This window comes from Nanorana parkeri, unplaced genomic scaffold, assembly GCF_000935625.1.
Source record: "Nanorana parkeri isolate BGI_ZX_2015 unplaced genomic scaffold, ASM93562v1 scaffold1176, whole genome shotgun sequence".
In the NCBI taxonomy this organism is placed as follows: Eukaryota; Metazoa; Chordata; class Amphibia; order Anura; family Dicroglossidae; genus Nanorana; species Nanorana parkeri.
This window is the reverse complement of record NW_017307444.1, coordinates 79,434-93,991: the sequence shown is the minus strand read 5'-3', so window position 1 is coordinate 93,991 and position 14,558 is coordinate 79,434. Positions and strand designations below refer to the sequence as shown.

The 14,558-nt window shown below is 44.1% G+C and overlaps 1 protein-coding gene across 1 annotated transcript in view; it reads left to right on the top strand.

Annotated features, from left to right (window-relative positions):
* The window catches only part of FBXO36 (F-box protein 36), a 33,287-nt gene extending 18,988 nt beyond the window's left edge, over positions 1 to 14,299 (top strand). The window contains exons 3-4 of the mRNA XM_018568351.1: positions 6,238 to 6,410; positions 14,108 to 14,299. Coding sequence (XP_018423853.1) covers positions 6,238 to 6,410; positions 14,108 to 14,299 — 365 coding nt within the window. The remainder of the gene's footprint in view (positions 1 to 6,237; positions 6,411 to 14,107) is intronic.
* Positions 14,300 to 14,558: the final 259 nt, after the last annotated feature.

The following is a 14,558-nucleotide window of genomic DNA, read 5'->3' as shown; positions in this document are numbered from 1 at the left end:
CTTATTTTTAAAGTGCAGAAGAACTAATAGACCCTAAGCAGAGTAATTGTGCATCGAAAAAAAGTGACACCGCGCTAAAGGTGAACTACAATCGCTGTCACTTTTTTTCGATTTGTTAGGGATCCCCCTTTTTTTTCATAGCAGCTTTAGGGTTAATTGCCTGTAGCTGGTTCCAAGAGCGCAGATTTTGGTTTTTACAGAGTCATTGTGCATGACTACTAAACAAGAAGCCAGGAGGTGCATGTGAAACGAGCAAATATGACTGCTGCTTGTACATTAATTATAAACACACATAGGAAATATTATTTATATTGAAGCAAACTTCTGGCAATGAAAACAGTTCTAAACTAACATAAGCATGACAAAGCGAACAGCATAATGTATGTACAGGAAACATTATTCCAAATAAACACCTTAATAGGGCTGGAATGATCAGCTGTCCTGGAAAAAATACTGCTCCAGGTTCTTTCAGTGCTGCTTACATACTGTATACAATGCCTTATGGGACTTGTAGTTCCACAACAACTGGAGGGCTGGAGTTTGGCTACACCCGGCCTAGACTCTTGTTCATCAGATTTCTGCAGAGATGGGAGATTCAGGAATCCTATTAGCCTATCCTGCCCTTCAACAGGGATTATAAAACCAGTTACCATTGTCTTTACATATATTGGCAGTAGGGATGCACCGATACTAGTATCCGTATCGGTGCCAATGTTGAGTATTTGGGAGAGTACTCGTACTCGCCCAAATGCTCCGATGCCTAGCCTGATACTTGAGCTTCAGGTATCAGGAAGCCGGGCAGCGAGTCATTACACGCTTCCCGGCTTCCTGATTGTCCAGGAAGCTGGCTCCATGCTCTCTCGTCACTTGTGACAAAAGCATGGAGCCAGCTTCCCGGCCAATCAGAAAGCCAGGCAGCGTGTAATGACTTGCTGGCCAATCAGGAAGCCGGACGGTGAGTTATTACACACACCCTGGCTTTCTGATTGCCCAGAAAGCCGGCTTCATGCTCCCTCGTCATCTGGTGAGGAGGGTGCATGGAGCCAGCTTCCTGGCCAATCAGGAAGCCATGCACCATGTCATTACACGGTGCGCACCTTCCTGATTGGCAAGGAATCCAGCTCCATGCTTTCTCGTCATCTGGTGACGAGGAAGCATGGAGACGGCTTCCCTGCTTATCGGGAAGCCGGGTGGCGAGTCTTTACATGCCGCCTCGCTTCCTTAACCCCTTCATGACTGAGGCCCTTTTTTCAATTTTTGCACCCATGTTATATTCCACATTTTAGGCCTGAAAATGACGTAAAACCCCCCAACATTATATATTTTCTGAATGCCAAGACCCTATAGAATAAAATGGTGGTAGTTGAAAATTTTTATGTTGCGCAATATTAGCGCAACTCCTTATTAAACCCCAAAATTTAGTGACAAATTTAATTAAATGCCCCAAAACACAACAAATTACCCATTTTTTTAATGAAATATAAAAGATGAGGTTACAACGAGTAAAACGATACCCAACATGCCCAGTTTCCCTTCTTCGGGACGCAGAAGCGATCTGGCGACAGGTAAGTCGCCAGGATCGCTTCTGTTGTAAAGCCGACAGTCGGCTCTACAAGTTTAAACAGACTCCCGGCGGCAAAAGTCGCCGGGAGTCTGTTTAAACAGCCCCGATGCTGGCGACGTACACTGTACGTCGTCAGTCACGAAGGGGTTAATGAGACTCCGGGAATCGGTATTCGGTATCGGCGAGTACCGGGGGAAAAAATATCGGTTCTTGTACCCCATACCGAAAAAGCGTTATCGGTGCATCCCTAGTTGGCAGGACACAATGGAGCCCGGGGCAGCATTTCTTTACAAAAGTGAAGTATTTTAGCCCTTCCTTTGCTCTTTATTTTGGACCCCTTGCAATGCTATTAGCACAAGCTTTATGTTACTATCTGAGTATCGGTTTGCTCTGCTTTAAAACACCCATGCTTGTGCCGAAACAAAATCAGTATGCATGATTTATATGTAGGTGCACTTTGTGATGTTGTCGAACAAACTGAATAGAAGATCAAAAATACGATTTTAAATATATGTGACCAACATGAGTAACTTAAAGGGTTTTAGCAAGTTTGGACTTGTCCAGCCTGATCCCCTTTCCTGCCCAGACCTGTGTGCCGAGACTCCACTTGGATAAAACAATGGTTAACTAGTTAAGCCCCGGAGTCATTTTAGCAATGGGCCTCTGCATTCAGCAGTAATTGTGCCATCACTTTTGATACAGAAGGGATACATTATTTATTGGGGACATACAAAGTTATATTTTGCTAATATTGTTCTCCAAGAGTTGTTTAATGTGCTTTTATATTTTACAGGTTAAGAAGAGAAAAAAGTTTTCCTTTTGTCAGTTTGTAATACTGGTAACCCTGTGATATCGGATTTTACCTGCAGGTGGCCCTGTGAGATCTGACATGACAATCCCAGTGCAATGAAGCACATTTGTAAGGGCTTGTTCACACCAAGCAGGTTACAGAACGCATCAAAAATGCATCCAATGTATTCCAATGGTATTTTGGGCTCTAGTTCACACCACAGTGTTCAGTTCCAAAAAAAACTGCAGCAAGCCTTATTTTATTTCTGCTCTGGAACGCATCAAAAACGGACCGGAACATCAGTCCCTGGCCCAAAAAAATGCACTGCATATGCAGAAACTCATGCAGATCTGGTCCGGATTTGGTGTGAACAAGCCCTTAGGGGTAATACCTCTCAATGGGGATTACAGAAGTGGACAGATTTAGAATTTGTGTTTAAAGTGAATATCTTTAATTTTAAAATGTTTAAAATTAATAAGACGATCTATAATTACAGGAGCTTGACGGTGCCTCCCATGACACCCATGTTGAAGATGCCAAATTTGCCCCCGCCCATATGTGCCCATGTATTTATTGGCTAGACCAGCGCAGAAATGAGAGCCCTAAGTGCTAAGCCCCACCCACTGATGAGGCCATTATCCAATGAGAGCCCTTTCATGTCTATTAAAGGTGCTTAAAGAAGAACTCCATGAAAATCACAAACCTGCCCTTGCAATGAAAGGGTTAAGTGCTCATTTTGTCCAAGGGGGTTAAAATAAAGCTGCTTTACTGATCTGATCCACGGTCCCACCATGGTCGGCACTCTCTCCCTCCGCTCCGGAATGTCCTTGGCGTCCTTATGTCTGATGTCAGGTCAGTGTACCTGCATAAGACATCAGCGGTCCTTTGACTGGTGGAGCCCAGGGTAGAAGAGGTTGCAGGCACCGGTCTAGGAGGCCGGAGGAGTCGGTGGGATCACCTGGTGATCCTGACAGGAAACACTTTCTGTCCTTCAGTGACAATGCTTTCCCACTCCAGGGTAGAGCACCGTTATCACCCATGGCCCCTCACTCCTGATTTGGACTACAGAACACCTCTGCCTTTGACTGGTTGTGACCGGTGCACTTGATAAAGCTGTGCTGTTGCATGCAGATAGAGGTTCTGATTGTATTCTCTGACAGGTTTCTTGGATCTCAACACAACCTGAAGAGAATTACAAATCCATTTGAAGGAAAAGCAGCACCAGTATGCGTATTCAGCTGTTTTCCTAGGGTTCAGCTTTTATAAAGGATTGGCAAATCAGCCACTAGAGGGAGCTCTGTATTTCTCTGCGTTAATGCTGAACCCCCGGGTACAAAGATATTCATTTAAATATTCCTCTTTAACCACAAAATATATAAATGTACTTCGTGCACAAAATCCCTTTGCAAACCTGGTTATTACCTTGTAAACATAATAGTGACATAGCTGTACATGGCTTGTGCAGGGGCCCAACCGGCTCTACCCACTACAGGCTGCCTGCAAAAAACTACAGGAGGGGGCAGAGACCAGACCAGTCATCCTGCACAGGAGATAGAGCAGCAGTGGCTAGTCTGAATTATAGGAAGCTCCATGTTTCACATTCGATTACTGCACAGATCTGGGGGGAAAACCCCACAAAGAATACACAATGCTCATGTATTTGGACAATAATTGCTTATCCCGGAGTTCAGCTTCAGCTCGGCCTCCCTGCTTCAAGTGACATTAAACCCTCAGATTTTTTAACATAAACCAATACTGTAATGTGTGCCTTACTGTAATCCATGGTTGTTTCCCTTCTCTTTGCTGCTCTTCCTTTTAAAAATGTCTCTCTTCTCATGCTGGGCAGAACTTCCCTTTGCAGCAGACTGCCTTGTCTCTGGAATGGCTACATGGTGTCTGTGTGAAGGTTCACAACCTGAGCCAGCACTACAGGAAGAGGCACTCAGCTGCAAAGGGAAGTTCTCCCCCAGCATGAGAAGAGATGAGGATTTAAATGGAAGAGCAGCAAAGAGAAGGGAAACTACCATGGATTACAGTAAGGCACACATTACAGTATTGGTTTATGTTAAACAATCTGAGGGTTTAATGTCACATTAAGGTGTACATTTGGGAAACCTTTTAAAAAAAATCATATTCTGTACATCGCTGCAGTACAAATTCTTCTTTTATTAGGGTCATCAAAAAAGTCAGATAAATATCAAATATTGTATGATTTTACATTTTTCTTTCTTCTTCTAGACCAGCAGGCGACACTTTCACCTTCATTTCATATTTTACATTAGGCTCTCATTTGCTGTATAGCCTGACTACACACAGAAGTTTATGACCCGTCAGCAATGAAGGCTAGGCTGGCTGGATTTACATTTACAAATGTAAATCAGTTTTGAAATGTAAAAACAAACAAAAAAAAGTCCCAAAACCATCATAGTTTTCCTTTTAAAGAGAGACCATGTAATTATATAACTATGACTTTACCCATATCTTTGAAATGACAACAAAGACACCTTTAGAAATATTTAGTAATGACAATCTACAAACGCAAACTTCTAGATCAGTCCAGGATTTGTATTCTTTGCACACCTTGTTTCTCTTTTGCTCCCCAGTCTTCTAACAGTGGCCATGTTTACTAAGGGAAGATTACTAGCTCCCCATTTACTTCCTGGAACTCTGGCACATGTGACCATGCACATCATCTCCGGGGAGGAAAATGCCTGTCCCTGAGATCTCATGATTGTAAGATGATTTCATATCGGCATGCAGAGCTGTATGCTGACGTGATTTTTAGTGAAAGAGGGTAAAAGTCCACTTTATGTCCCAAAGTACCCGTCAAGTTTGTGCACGCTCAATGGAAAACGGACGGTCCTGCTTTGGGGAAATGTGGTCATTTAATTCTTATTTATTACAGGTATTTACAGGTGAAACTCGAATAATTAGAATATCGTGCAAAGTTCATTTATTTCACTAATGCAACTTAAAAGGTGAAACTAATATCTGAGATAGACTCATTACATGCAAAGCAAGATAATTCAAGCCGTGATTTGTCATAATTGTGATGATTATGGCTTACAGCTCATGAAAACCCCAAGAACCCCAAATCCACAACCTCAAAAAAGTAGATTATTATATGCAATCAATAAAACAAGGATTGTACATAGAACAATATCGGACCTCTGAAAAGTACAAGCATGCATATGTACTCAGTACTTGGTTTGGGCCCCTTTTGCAGCACTTACTGCAATTACTTTTGCATGATATTCTAATTATTCGAGTTTCACCTGTATATAGCGCCGACAATTTACACAGCGCTTTACAGAGTGCACATTCACATCAGTCCCTGGCCCCAAGGAGCTTACAATCTAAGGTCCCTATCTTACATACATACATACAGGGCCAATTAACCTTCCAGCATGTCTTTTGGGGTGTGGGAGTAAACCGGAGTACCTGGAGGAAACGCACACAAGCAGAACATGCAAACTCCTTGCAGATAGCGGCCTGGCCGGGATTTAAACCAGGGACCCTGAGTACTGCAAGGTAGAAGTGCTAACCAGTACGCCACTGTGCCATCATTTGGGTCTGTCCGCAGTTATTCAATCAGTCTGCTTTAATAAAAAAAAATGTAAAAAGTTAAATCGATTAATCAAAGACGAAACAGGTAAAAGCAAAAAATAGATTTGTGAGCTCTTTGGTGTGTTTTTACTGTAGTGCCCCTAAAATGTACTCGGAGGTGTAATGACACATAATGTGTAAGGAGGGCGGTGCCTCACATTATACTGCTGGCTGCTATATATATATATAATATAATAAGACGGATTGAGATCACTTTCTTGTCTCTGTTAGATTGAGTATAGAAGTTGATGTGGTAACTGTGATTTGTCCTACACAGCTCAGATTGGCATAGTCTTCAGCCAGAAGGTATTGAGTTACGTCCTTGACCTATGCCGGGGTCAGTATGATTTCTTGGAGCGCCTTTCTGAGTCACTGCTACTCTACATCCTGACTTTTCTGGACCTAGAGGACATCGCTCAGCTCTCCCAGGTCTCTCATACATTCCAAAAGGTAAATAGCGAATATATGACTGGATCTCGTCTTGTATAGCTGAGGTAAAAAAAACTAAAAAGGTGTAGACGTTGTTGTTAAGCTGTTGTAGGGCTAGCGCGGGATTGCTGGATCCGGTGTAGTATATCTAAAGCTTACTATACATGTTACAGTATGACTGTGCCACGTTTTTTTTCAGCTCTTTTTTAGTGCTTTTTTTAGCACCTTTTTTCGTTCAGTGAAACGCGCGTTCGACGCTTGTGTTTATACCTACCTGGCGGTATGATTTTTTATTTTTTTTTAACTTTCAAACTTCCCGCTGGTTCCGCCCCCCCTGCAATGCGGACGCTCGCCAGGGACGGAACCCGGAAGACGGTAGCGGCCGGAGGACACAGCGGGGATCGCGGACAAGGTAAGACCTACGCTGTATTCCCGAGTGTGGCTTGGGGTTACCGCTTTGTTAACCCCGAGCCACACCGGGAATAACAATGGATACGCACCCCAAAGAAGCTCCTGTACTTGTTTGGGCATAGGGCGTTTTTCAGCGCGTTTCCACGAGCTGAAATACGGCCAGGTGGGAACCATGCCCGTAGGAAATTATGGGATTTCAGGTTTGAACCCAGCCTAAAGGTGCCCATACACCTTACGACCATCGCAAGACCTTTTGTCTTGCGATGGTCGTAAGCTCATTGAAAGCTCGTACGATCTGCCCATCTTGGACGGGCAGATCGTACTTGCGATCATCGAAAGCCCGCCCCGCTGAGGGGCGGGCTTCCGATGACCGCAGTGAGGGGCGGGCTTCCGATCACTGCAAACGGGCAGTGTGCGCGTGCGCACACCGGCCCCTTCTGCAGTTGTCGAACAAGCAGGCCACTAACCCGCCTAAAATCGTACGATTCTCGGCGGGTTTTCAAGCCTGCTTGTTCGACAGAAGACATGCGACCGTACAGTAGAAACGGTCGCACGCCTTCCATACACTGTACGATTCTCGTACGATCGCGGGATTTCCCGCGATTCTCGTACGAGAATCGTACAGTGTATGGGCACCTTTAGACTGGAGAAGACAGAATCTGGAGCAGCTGTACATGGCAACCAATCGGCTTCTAGTAAATCCATAGTAAATGGTGAGCTTTTAGCACCAAGTCAGGGGGTGCTCTGTGGACATAAGGAATGAACCCCGGGTGCCTCTTTTGAAGTCACATGAACACATTTATGTTCTTGTCAGATTAGGAGCTTCTTTTGTATTTTAAAGTGATATTAAAGTCAAACAATATTTAAACTATTTCAGATGCTGATTACATTTCTTACAATGGATGCTGCTTCTTAATACTTAAAGGTTTTAGCTTTCTGCAGAATCAGCGGGGTCCCCCGAGCACTGGCCCTGATATACAGTTTTAGGGTGGCTCCTTTCCCTTGCAGGGTCCTATGGAGTGTGTGGCAATAAGCTGTGTGTGTCATACAGCTCCCTATGCCACTCAGCCAGGCTCACAAACCTCTCTGTTGTGCATACAAGGCACAGAGAAAACCATTACTTTCTATGCACCCTTGCAGTGACCTGCATTGACCCAGACAGGAAAACACAGGTGACTGCATATGGCGAGCCCTTATTGGCAGTCTCTCTGGCAATACTCGGGTCTCATAGCTGTACTCAGCTCTCATAGCAGTCTCTCTGGCAGTACTCATCCCTCATAGCAGTCTCTCTGGCAATAATCGGCTCTCAGAGCAGTCTCTCTGGCAGTACTCCACTCTCAGTGCAGTCTCTCTGGCAATGCTCGGCTCTCAGAGCAGTCTCTCTGGCAATGCTCGGCTCTCAGAGCAGTCTCTCTGGCAATGCTCAGCTCCCAGAGCACTCTCTCTGGCAATGCTCAGCTCCCAGAGCAGTCTCTCTGGCAATGCTCAGCTCTCAGAGCAGTCTCTCTGGCAATGCTCAGCTCTCAGAGCAGTCTCTCTGGCAATGCTCAGCTCTCAGAGCAGTCTCTCTGGCAATGCTCAGCTCTCAGAGCAGTCTTTTTGACTGCATGGCAATAGTCAGGTGATGTGGCAGCTCTCTGGATATGTTCTGGATAAGTCTTTTGCTCAGACTTGTCATTTCAGAGGGATCCTTGTTTTATTGTAAGTTATAACGTTACCATTACATGTTGCAGTTCTGGCATGCCTGACTTTGCACAGAGCTGCAGAGACCTACTATTGTTTCCACAAGTTCACTCTTTTATTCCCTTTCTCCGTCTCTAAATGTTTGATATCTGTGTGTTGTAAGTTATCCAGCAGAGGGCGACTAAATGATCTTTGTGAAGCCTTTCTCCAGACCTTTCCCAGTTCCAGGTTATGAAGGGTAATGCTATAACTGGGTAACCGGTTTTTAGTCGGCGTTCTGCCACATCAGCGTTCATCTTTGCAGGTAGCCACGTACACAAAAATAATCATTCACAGGAACTGGCAGTCTTTTGGGCAGAGAATGTGTTAAAGAGATTAGTGGCAATCCTGCTGTAGCTGTGGAGTACATGAAATCCCAGGTTCTGAATTGGAAAGAGCAGGGACTTTGGGGGTGAAATGACTAAATTCTGAGCTTTGTTCTGCATCCAAACACTTAATCAGAAGCTTTTGAGTCACGAGTTAGGAAATCCAAAAATTCCTTCAAGCCAAGGAACCTTTCATCCGAAAACAATTTTGATGCAGAACGTCCTGGCATCACACGTAGATAAAACAGGCCCATTTCATCATTTTCATTTACAGTCACACACTAAATGAGTATGGACTCATGGGGGGGATTTCTAAAGGCTGGTGGAAGCCAACATATGTGCCAATTTCTGCTTGATTAATGCCGTCTGCAACAAAATGAATAAATGTGGTGCACACCAGTTCATTCATTTGTTGTATGATGGTGTTGCATCAGATTCAAGCATGCTTAGTCATCCCCAAGCTGGGATCATCCCATTGCTATCCAGAGCAATAATTTAAAAATCGATGCTGGAGCTAGTGCATATAGACAGGAAGTGGCTGAAAGAGTCTGGAGGAGACCAGCACTACTGAGATGCTGCAAAATGATGGAAAACATAAGACCTGTATTTAAAAAAAAATAGCACTTTTTTATAATACACAGAACTTTACTAAACTTCTCCAAACTCTTCACCCTTTTGTGAATAGCCCTGTAAATGTCATCCATTTTGGGCTTAGATCTACTTTCATGTTTGCCTCTGTAAGGATCCCTATGTGATGTCACAAGACCCATCACTTATATACATGAATGTGAATGATCCAAAAAGCGGTTTGCATCGCCCAGGAACTTGGCTTTGCCAGATCATTGACTAGATAGCCTATTGGCTAATTCATGTAATGAGAAGGGGGGATATGTTTGTAAATGAGAAACAAAGGTTGGGGTGACTTTTGTTAAATGTGAGAACTCATACTGACATGTGCAGCTGCATTACCCCATCTGTATAGCTTTTACATGGAAGGAAACTGTACTAAGAAAAATATACAGGCTGCCATTGCTGACCTTGCTGGAAATGTGAGCTGCCCGGCTGTCATTATATTCTGAGTCAGTGACCTATAATAGCTGCCCCCATCTTTATCTCCAGACAGGTTTCCATCTGTGCTAGAGGCAGTGCATGCATGTTCAGCTAATGAGTCCGTACAATGTCGGTGAACACTGAGAACTGGCACTGTGGTGCTTGCACTGCACCCAGGAGCAAGTAAATATAGGAGCGGAGTGAATGCGTTTGATGGGACTTCATGGGTGTAACTCCTAACCTGCACAGGGGCTTTGTGCTACTTCAAAGACCTGCAGATAAAAGAGTTGGTCTTCCAAAGCTAACATCTCCTCTGCATTGGCTGTGCTCCATCTTACTCCCCAAGCTTTCACTAGGAGTTTCCTGGCAGAAGTTCACAGCTCAGTTACTGAAAGTCTCTTCACCTTGGTTGTCTTATTATCTCCTTTCACTCTATAACACTGACGTCTAGTCAAAAGGTTTCAAATGCTGATGAAATAACTAACAATGGATGCTGCTCCATGATGTTAAAAAGCTTTAGTTTCCTACAGTCAGCTGGTCTCTGATATCCTGTTTTGGGGTCACTCCTTTGCCTTGCAGGGTCCTATGGAGCCACCATTATTGTGCTAATAAGCCGTGTGTGTCTCCATAAACCAGTAGAAAGGCATCATGACACACTCACAAACCAGCATGTAAAACAACTTGTCTCACCACTAAGGATAATGACAGAGGTTTGGATACACGTCTTCTGCAGAAAATGTGAAAGCCGCACAGCCGCGCCAAGGCACCTCTTATAGTGCGGTCCTAACTCTAAACTATGAGAGTCTCCATCTTGGAGCACATGGGGGCAGAAGATTTCAAATTGGGTGCAGGTTTGTCAGGAGGAAGCCCAACCTCCCTTAAAGGCACAGGAACACACAAGGGATCCCGCACATCCCAATGGCAGCTGAGAACCGTGTGCACCTTACTGTATAGCTGGTGACAAATTGTTGAGTGCGTTTGTCATTTGTTTTGCTTGACCGATTTGGTGTAGTGACGCATGGGGGTTCTCAGCTTATCCAAACCTCCGTTATTAACCTTAGTGGTGAGACAAGTTGTTTTACATGCTGGTTTGTGAGTGTGCCATGATACCTTTCTACTGGTTTACTGTTCAAAGCCCATTTCGTGTGCACCTTACTGTATAACTGGTAACAAATTGTTGAGTGCGTTTGTCATTTGTTTTGTCTCCATAAACACACAAGAAGTAAATATGTCACCAGCACACCAAGGCTCCTTAGGGCTCCAATAACATCTTTATTGATGTTCAATTATAGTGTTAGACAAAAAGTGATGTTACCAGACCACACAGGCTTCCATCTGACATGATGCCTGGAGAAGGGATCCTGCATGGTCTCGAAACTTCACTATTTGTCTGACACTATGATTGAACGTCAATAAAGGTGTTATTGGATGAAGATTCTTGGTGTGCTGGTGACATATTTATGCCTTGGATATACATGGTCACGTCAGCTCCCGTCAAATAAGGGATACAACGGTCAGGTGTGCGGTGGGATATCTACACAGTCAACAGACACAGCAGGACAAGCTAATCCCACCTCCTCCCTTCTCCAAACTATTAGATGGACAGCTGCTGGAGACTGTTCTGTCCTATGTGACCTTGTACTGGATGGGAAATTCAGAGAAGCCGAGCTGAGAGAGTTGGAGCTGTTTGGGAACATGATGACTGTAGGCGTTTGGGCACAGAAATCCTTTGCTGCGTAATGTATATTTCTTTGATCTGGATTCATTATTGAAAAATCTTTAAAAGTTTAATACTACTTCTAATATTGATTCTCGCAGTTTAATGTAAAACCTAAAATGTCCCTTTTTAAAACAGAAAATAACGTCACTTTCTGGTCATTCAGCAGTTAATTAGCTGGTAATACTCATTTCTACAGGTTTCTTAGTGTGAGTGAGCCGGTCCATTAGTTTACGGCCCCGTGCATGAATGGACGGCAATTGCTGCTCATCAGTGCATAAAAGAAACATGTGCAGACAACATCATTATGTCAACAGATAGATTGTGACTTTGCTTTTAAAAAAAGGCCATCTGTTATGTTCAACCTTGTTTTGAAAAACATGGCCTAGAACATTTTGTAGCTAGCCCTGGTAGCTAAGACACTTTACTAAATAAAACCCAGTAGGATGATTGCTAAACCATTGGTTTCCTTCCTACAATAATCCCTTCCTCTCCCCTCCCCAGGCCAGGTCCCTTCTATAGTCTTACTGGTCTTCTGGCCTAGCAGTAAGGATACTCTTGAGTATAGTGGGGATGTGCTATGGAAAAGCATCCCCTGTTCCTTTTGTCAACTCGCCCTGATCGAGAAGTGTAAAAAATAAAAGAGTTGTAGAGTCCCAGCATATCCTCTCCAGTTATACCATCAGCATTGTAATAGGAATACATAGTAGAGTTGTTTCTAATGCAATCAAAGCTTACTTGAAAACATCCCTTTTCTATAGTGAGTGCTGCCTTCTATCTGCCCAACACTTTCATCAACTTCCTGGATTCCCAGTGAACCATGTATCCCTTTCCCCGCTGCCTCATGTGATGCAATCTCCATTTCTCAACACTACATATCCCATCATGCATTGCTTCCAGAAAGCAATGATGAGCTTACAGTTTTAGTTCACACGGTAGGCTTTGTTAGAGTGTTGATACAAGGAAGTGCATATTCACAGGGCGGAGTGAAATTGTGTCAGTGCATCCTATGGACATCTTCAATTAGTAAGTTTACAAACTTCTAGATAGATATTGTTATTAGGAGTGGGATAGAATTTACGGAAATTCAATATAGAGATACAGATTTTGTTTCCGTTTTTGACCATAGATACCCTTTAAGCGTTTCTAAATTCAGTGTTCTGTCTAGTTCTCTGCACTATAAGAGCTAGTTCACACCACAGTGTGTTCCGGCTCGATTTGGTGCTGGAACGCACTGGATCAATTCCTGGCCGGCTCCCTGCGTTCAAGGGAGGGGGCGTGGCGGTTCATTGAAGTCAATGGCACTGCAGCCACGCAACCGCCAGTTCCCCCCTCCCCCCTTGGCTGCAGTGCGATCGCTCGCACCCGAACATCGATGTCTGCGTTCCGCGCATGCAGCATTTTTGTGGCTGCACTGGACCGAAATGCAGGCATTGATGTGCCCACCGTTCGGGTGCAGGCGATCACCAAATTGGGCTGGAGCGCACTGTTTTTATGGTGTGAACTAGCCCTCAAGAGCCAGGAGGTCTCATTGTGATACCTGAAAGTAGACCTTTTGAAGGGAGGAGCTTTAGAACTGAATAAGTCATGTTCATATATTAATAATATTAGATAAATAATGAAATATAATGCCAATGTGCTTACACAACCAACTTGGCTGCCCCATATATGTTTCTGTAGGCTATACATGTTTGGAAAAGACATGTGAATGTGTATCAACGCAGCACGCACACTCATCCCACGCCACTGGCGACAGGAACATATGCCCACAGTAAGCGAATGGCTCACACAAGCAGGCCATGTCTACGAAATGGAGGAACTGATGGCCACTAGACAATCTAGATAGATTCAGGAAGATGTGGACCTGCTGGGCCTATTTTATAGGCACAGCGGACTTTACCAACCTGCAAAAACAAGAATGACTTCTGATAGGAAGATAACGAGGCATCACTTTTCCCATAACTCGTCCCAGCACAACTGCCAAACATGACCAAACCCCCTCCTGCCACACACCCCCTCTACCCCAATCCCCCACCTCCCCTCTTAGTTAATTAGGACCTCACCCTTATGGGTTCCCAACGTTCCGTAGGTCAGACACCAGGGTACTTGCCTCGATCATACATCGCATCGCCACTGTGGCACAGAGGCCATTTGACCCACGAATAAGACCTATGACATCCATGCGTACATGGGTCGCACATGTTCCTTTTGGTGCGACCCAGGGAACCCGCCAGCTCATCAGCAGATGTTATATGTATAGACAGTGAATACTAGCTGGCAATGTTTATTCCTACTGTTTCTTTCCTTTTTGTTGGTCCGACCGACCTTAAGGTCAGTACACCTTTTGTTAACGCATATCGGTACTTGATTTATACCAACGACTGTACTCATTGTATGCCATGTTACTTGTTGAAAACTAATAAAAACCATTTGAAACAGACATGTGAATGTGGATAAATATTAAGCATTTCCTTTTTTTGTTTTACATACAGCTGTGCAATTCGGACAAGCTATGGGAGCACATTGTGGAAAGGTCTTGTGATACCGTCACCACAGAGATGAGATCTTTAGCCCAGAGCATTGGCTGGAAGCAGTTCTTCTTCACCAACAAACTGCAACTTCAGCTCCAGCTCCGGAGATGGAGGAAGAAACAAGAAAAGAATACGGATATCTTCTTGGAATGAGCATGAGTGGAAAAGAGTCACTTCTCATATCTGAACATGTTTCAGAGCAGAACTGTCTGTGTTGCTCATAGCAGCCAGTGTCTGACGTTTCAGGTTTCTAGTGGTTGAAAAAAAAATTGTGATACCTTGCCATGGGCAACACAGACAGTCCTTGCACACGTTTTCATACAGTTAGACTGACATACCTGTATGCCTGTTTTAGGAAAGAAGCTTTGGGTGGCAGACCCCTCAACTTAGCAGGAGTCTTATGATTTGAATA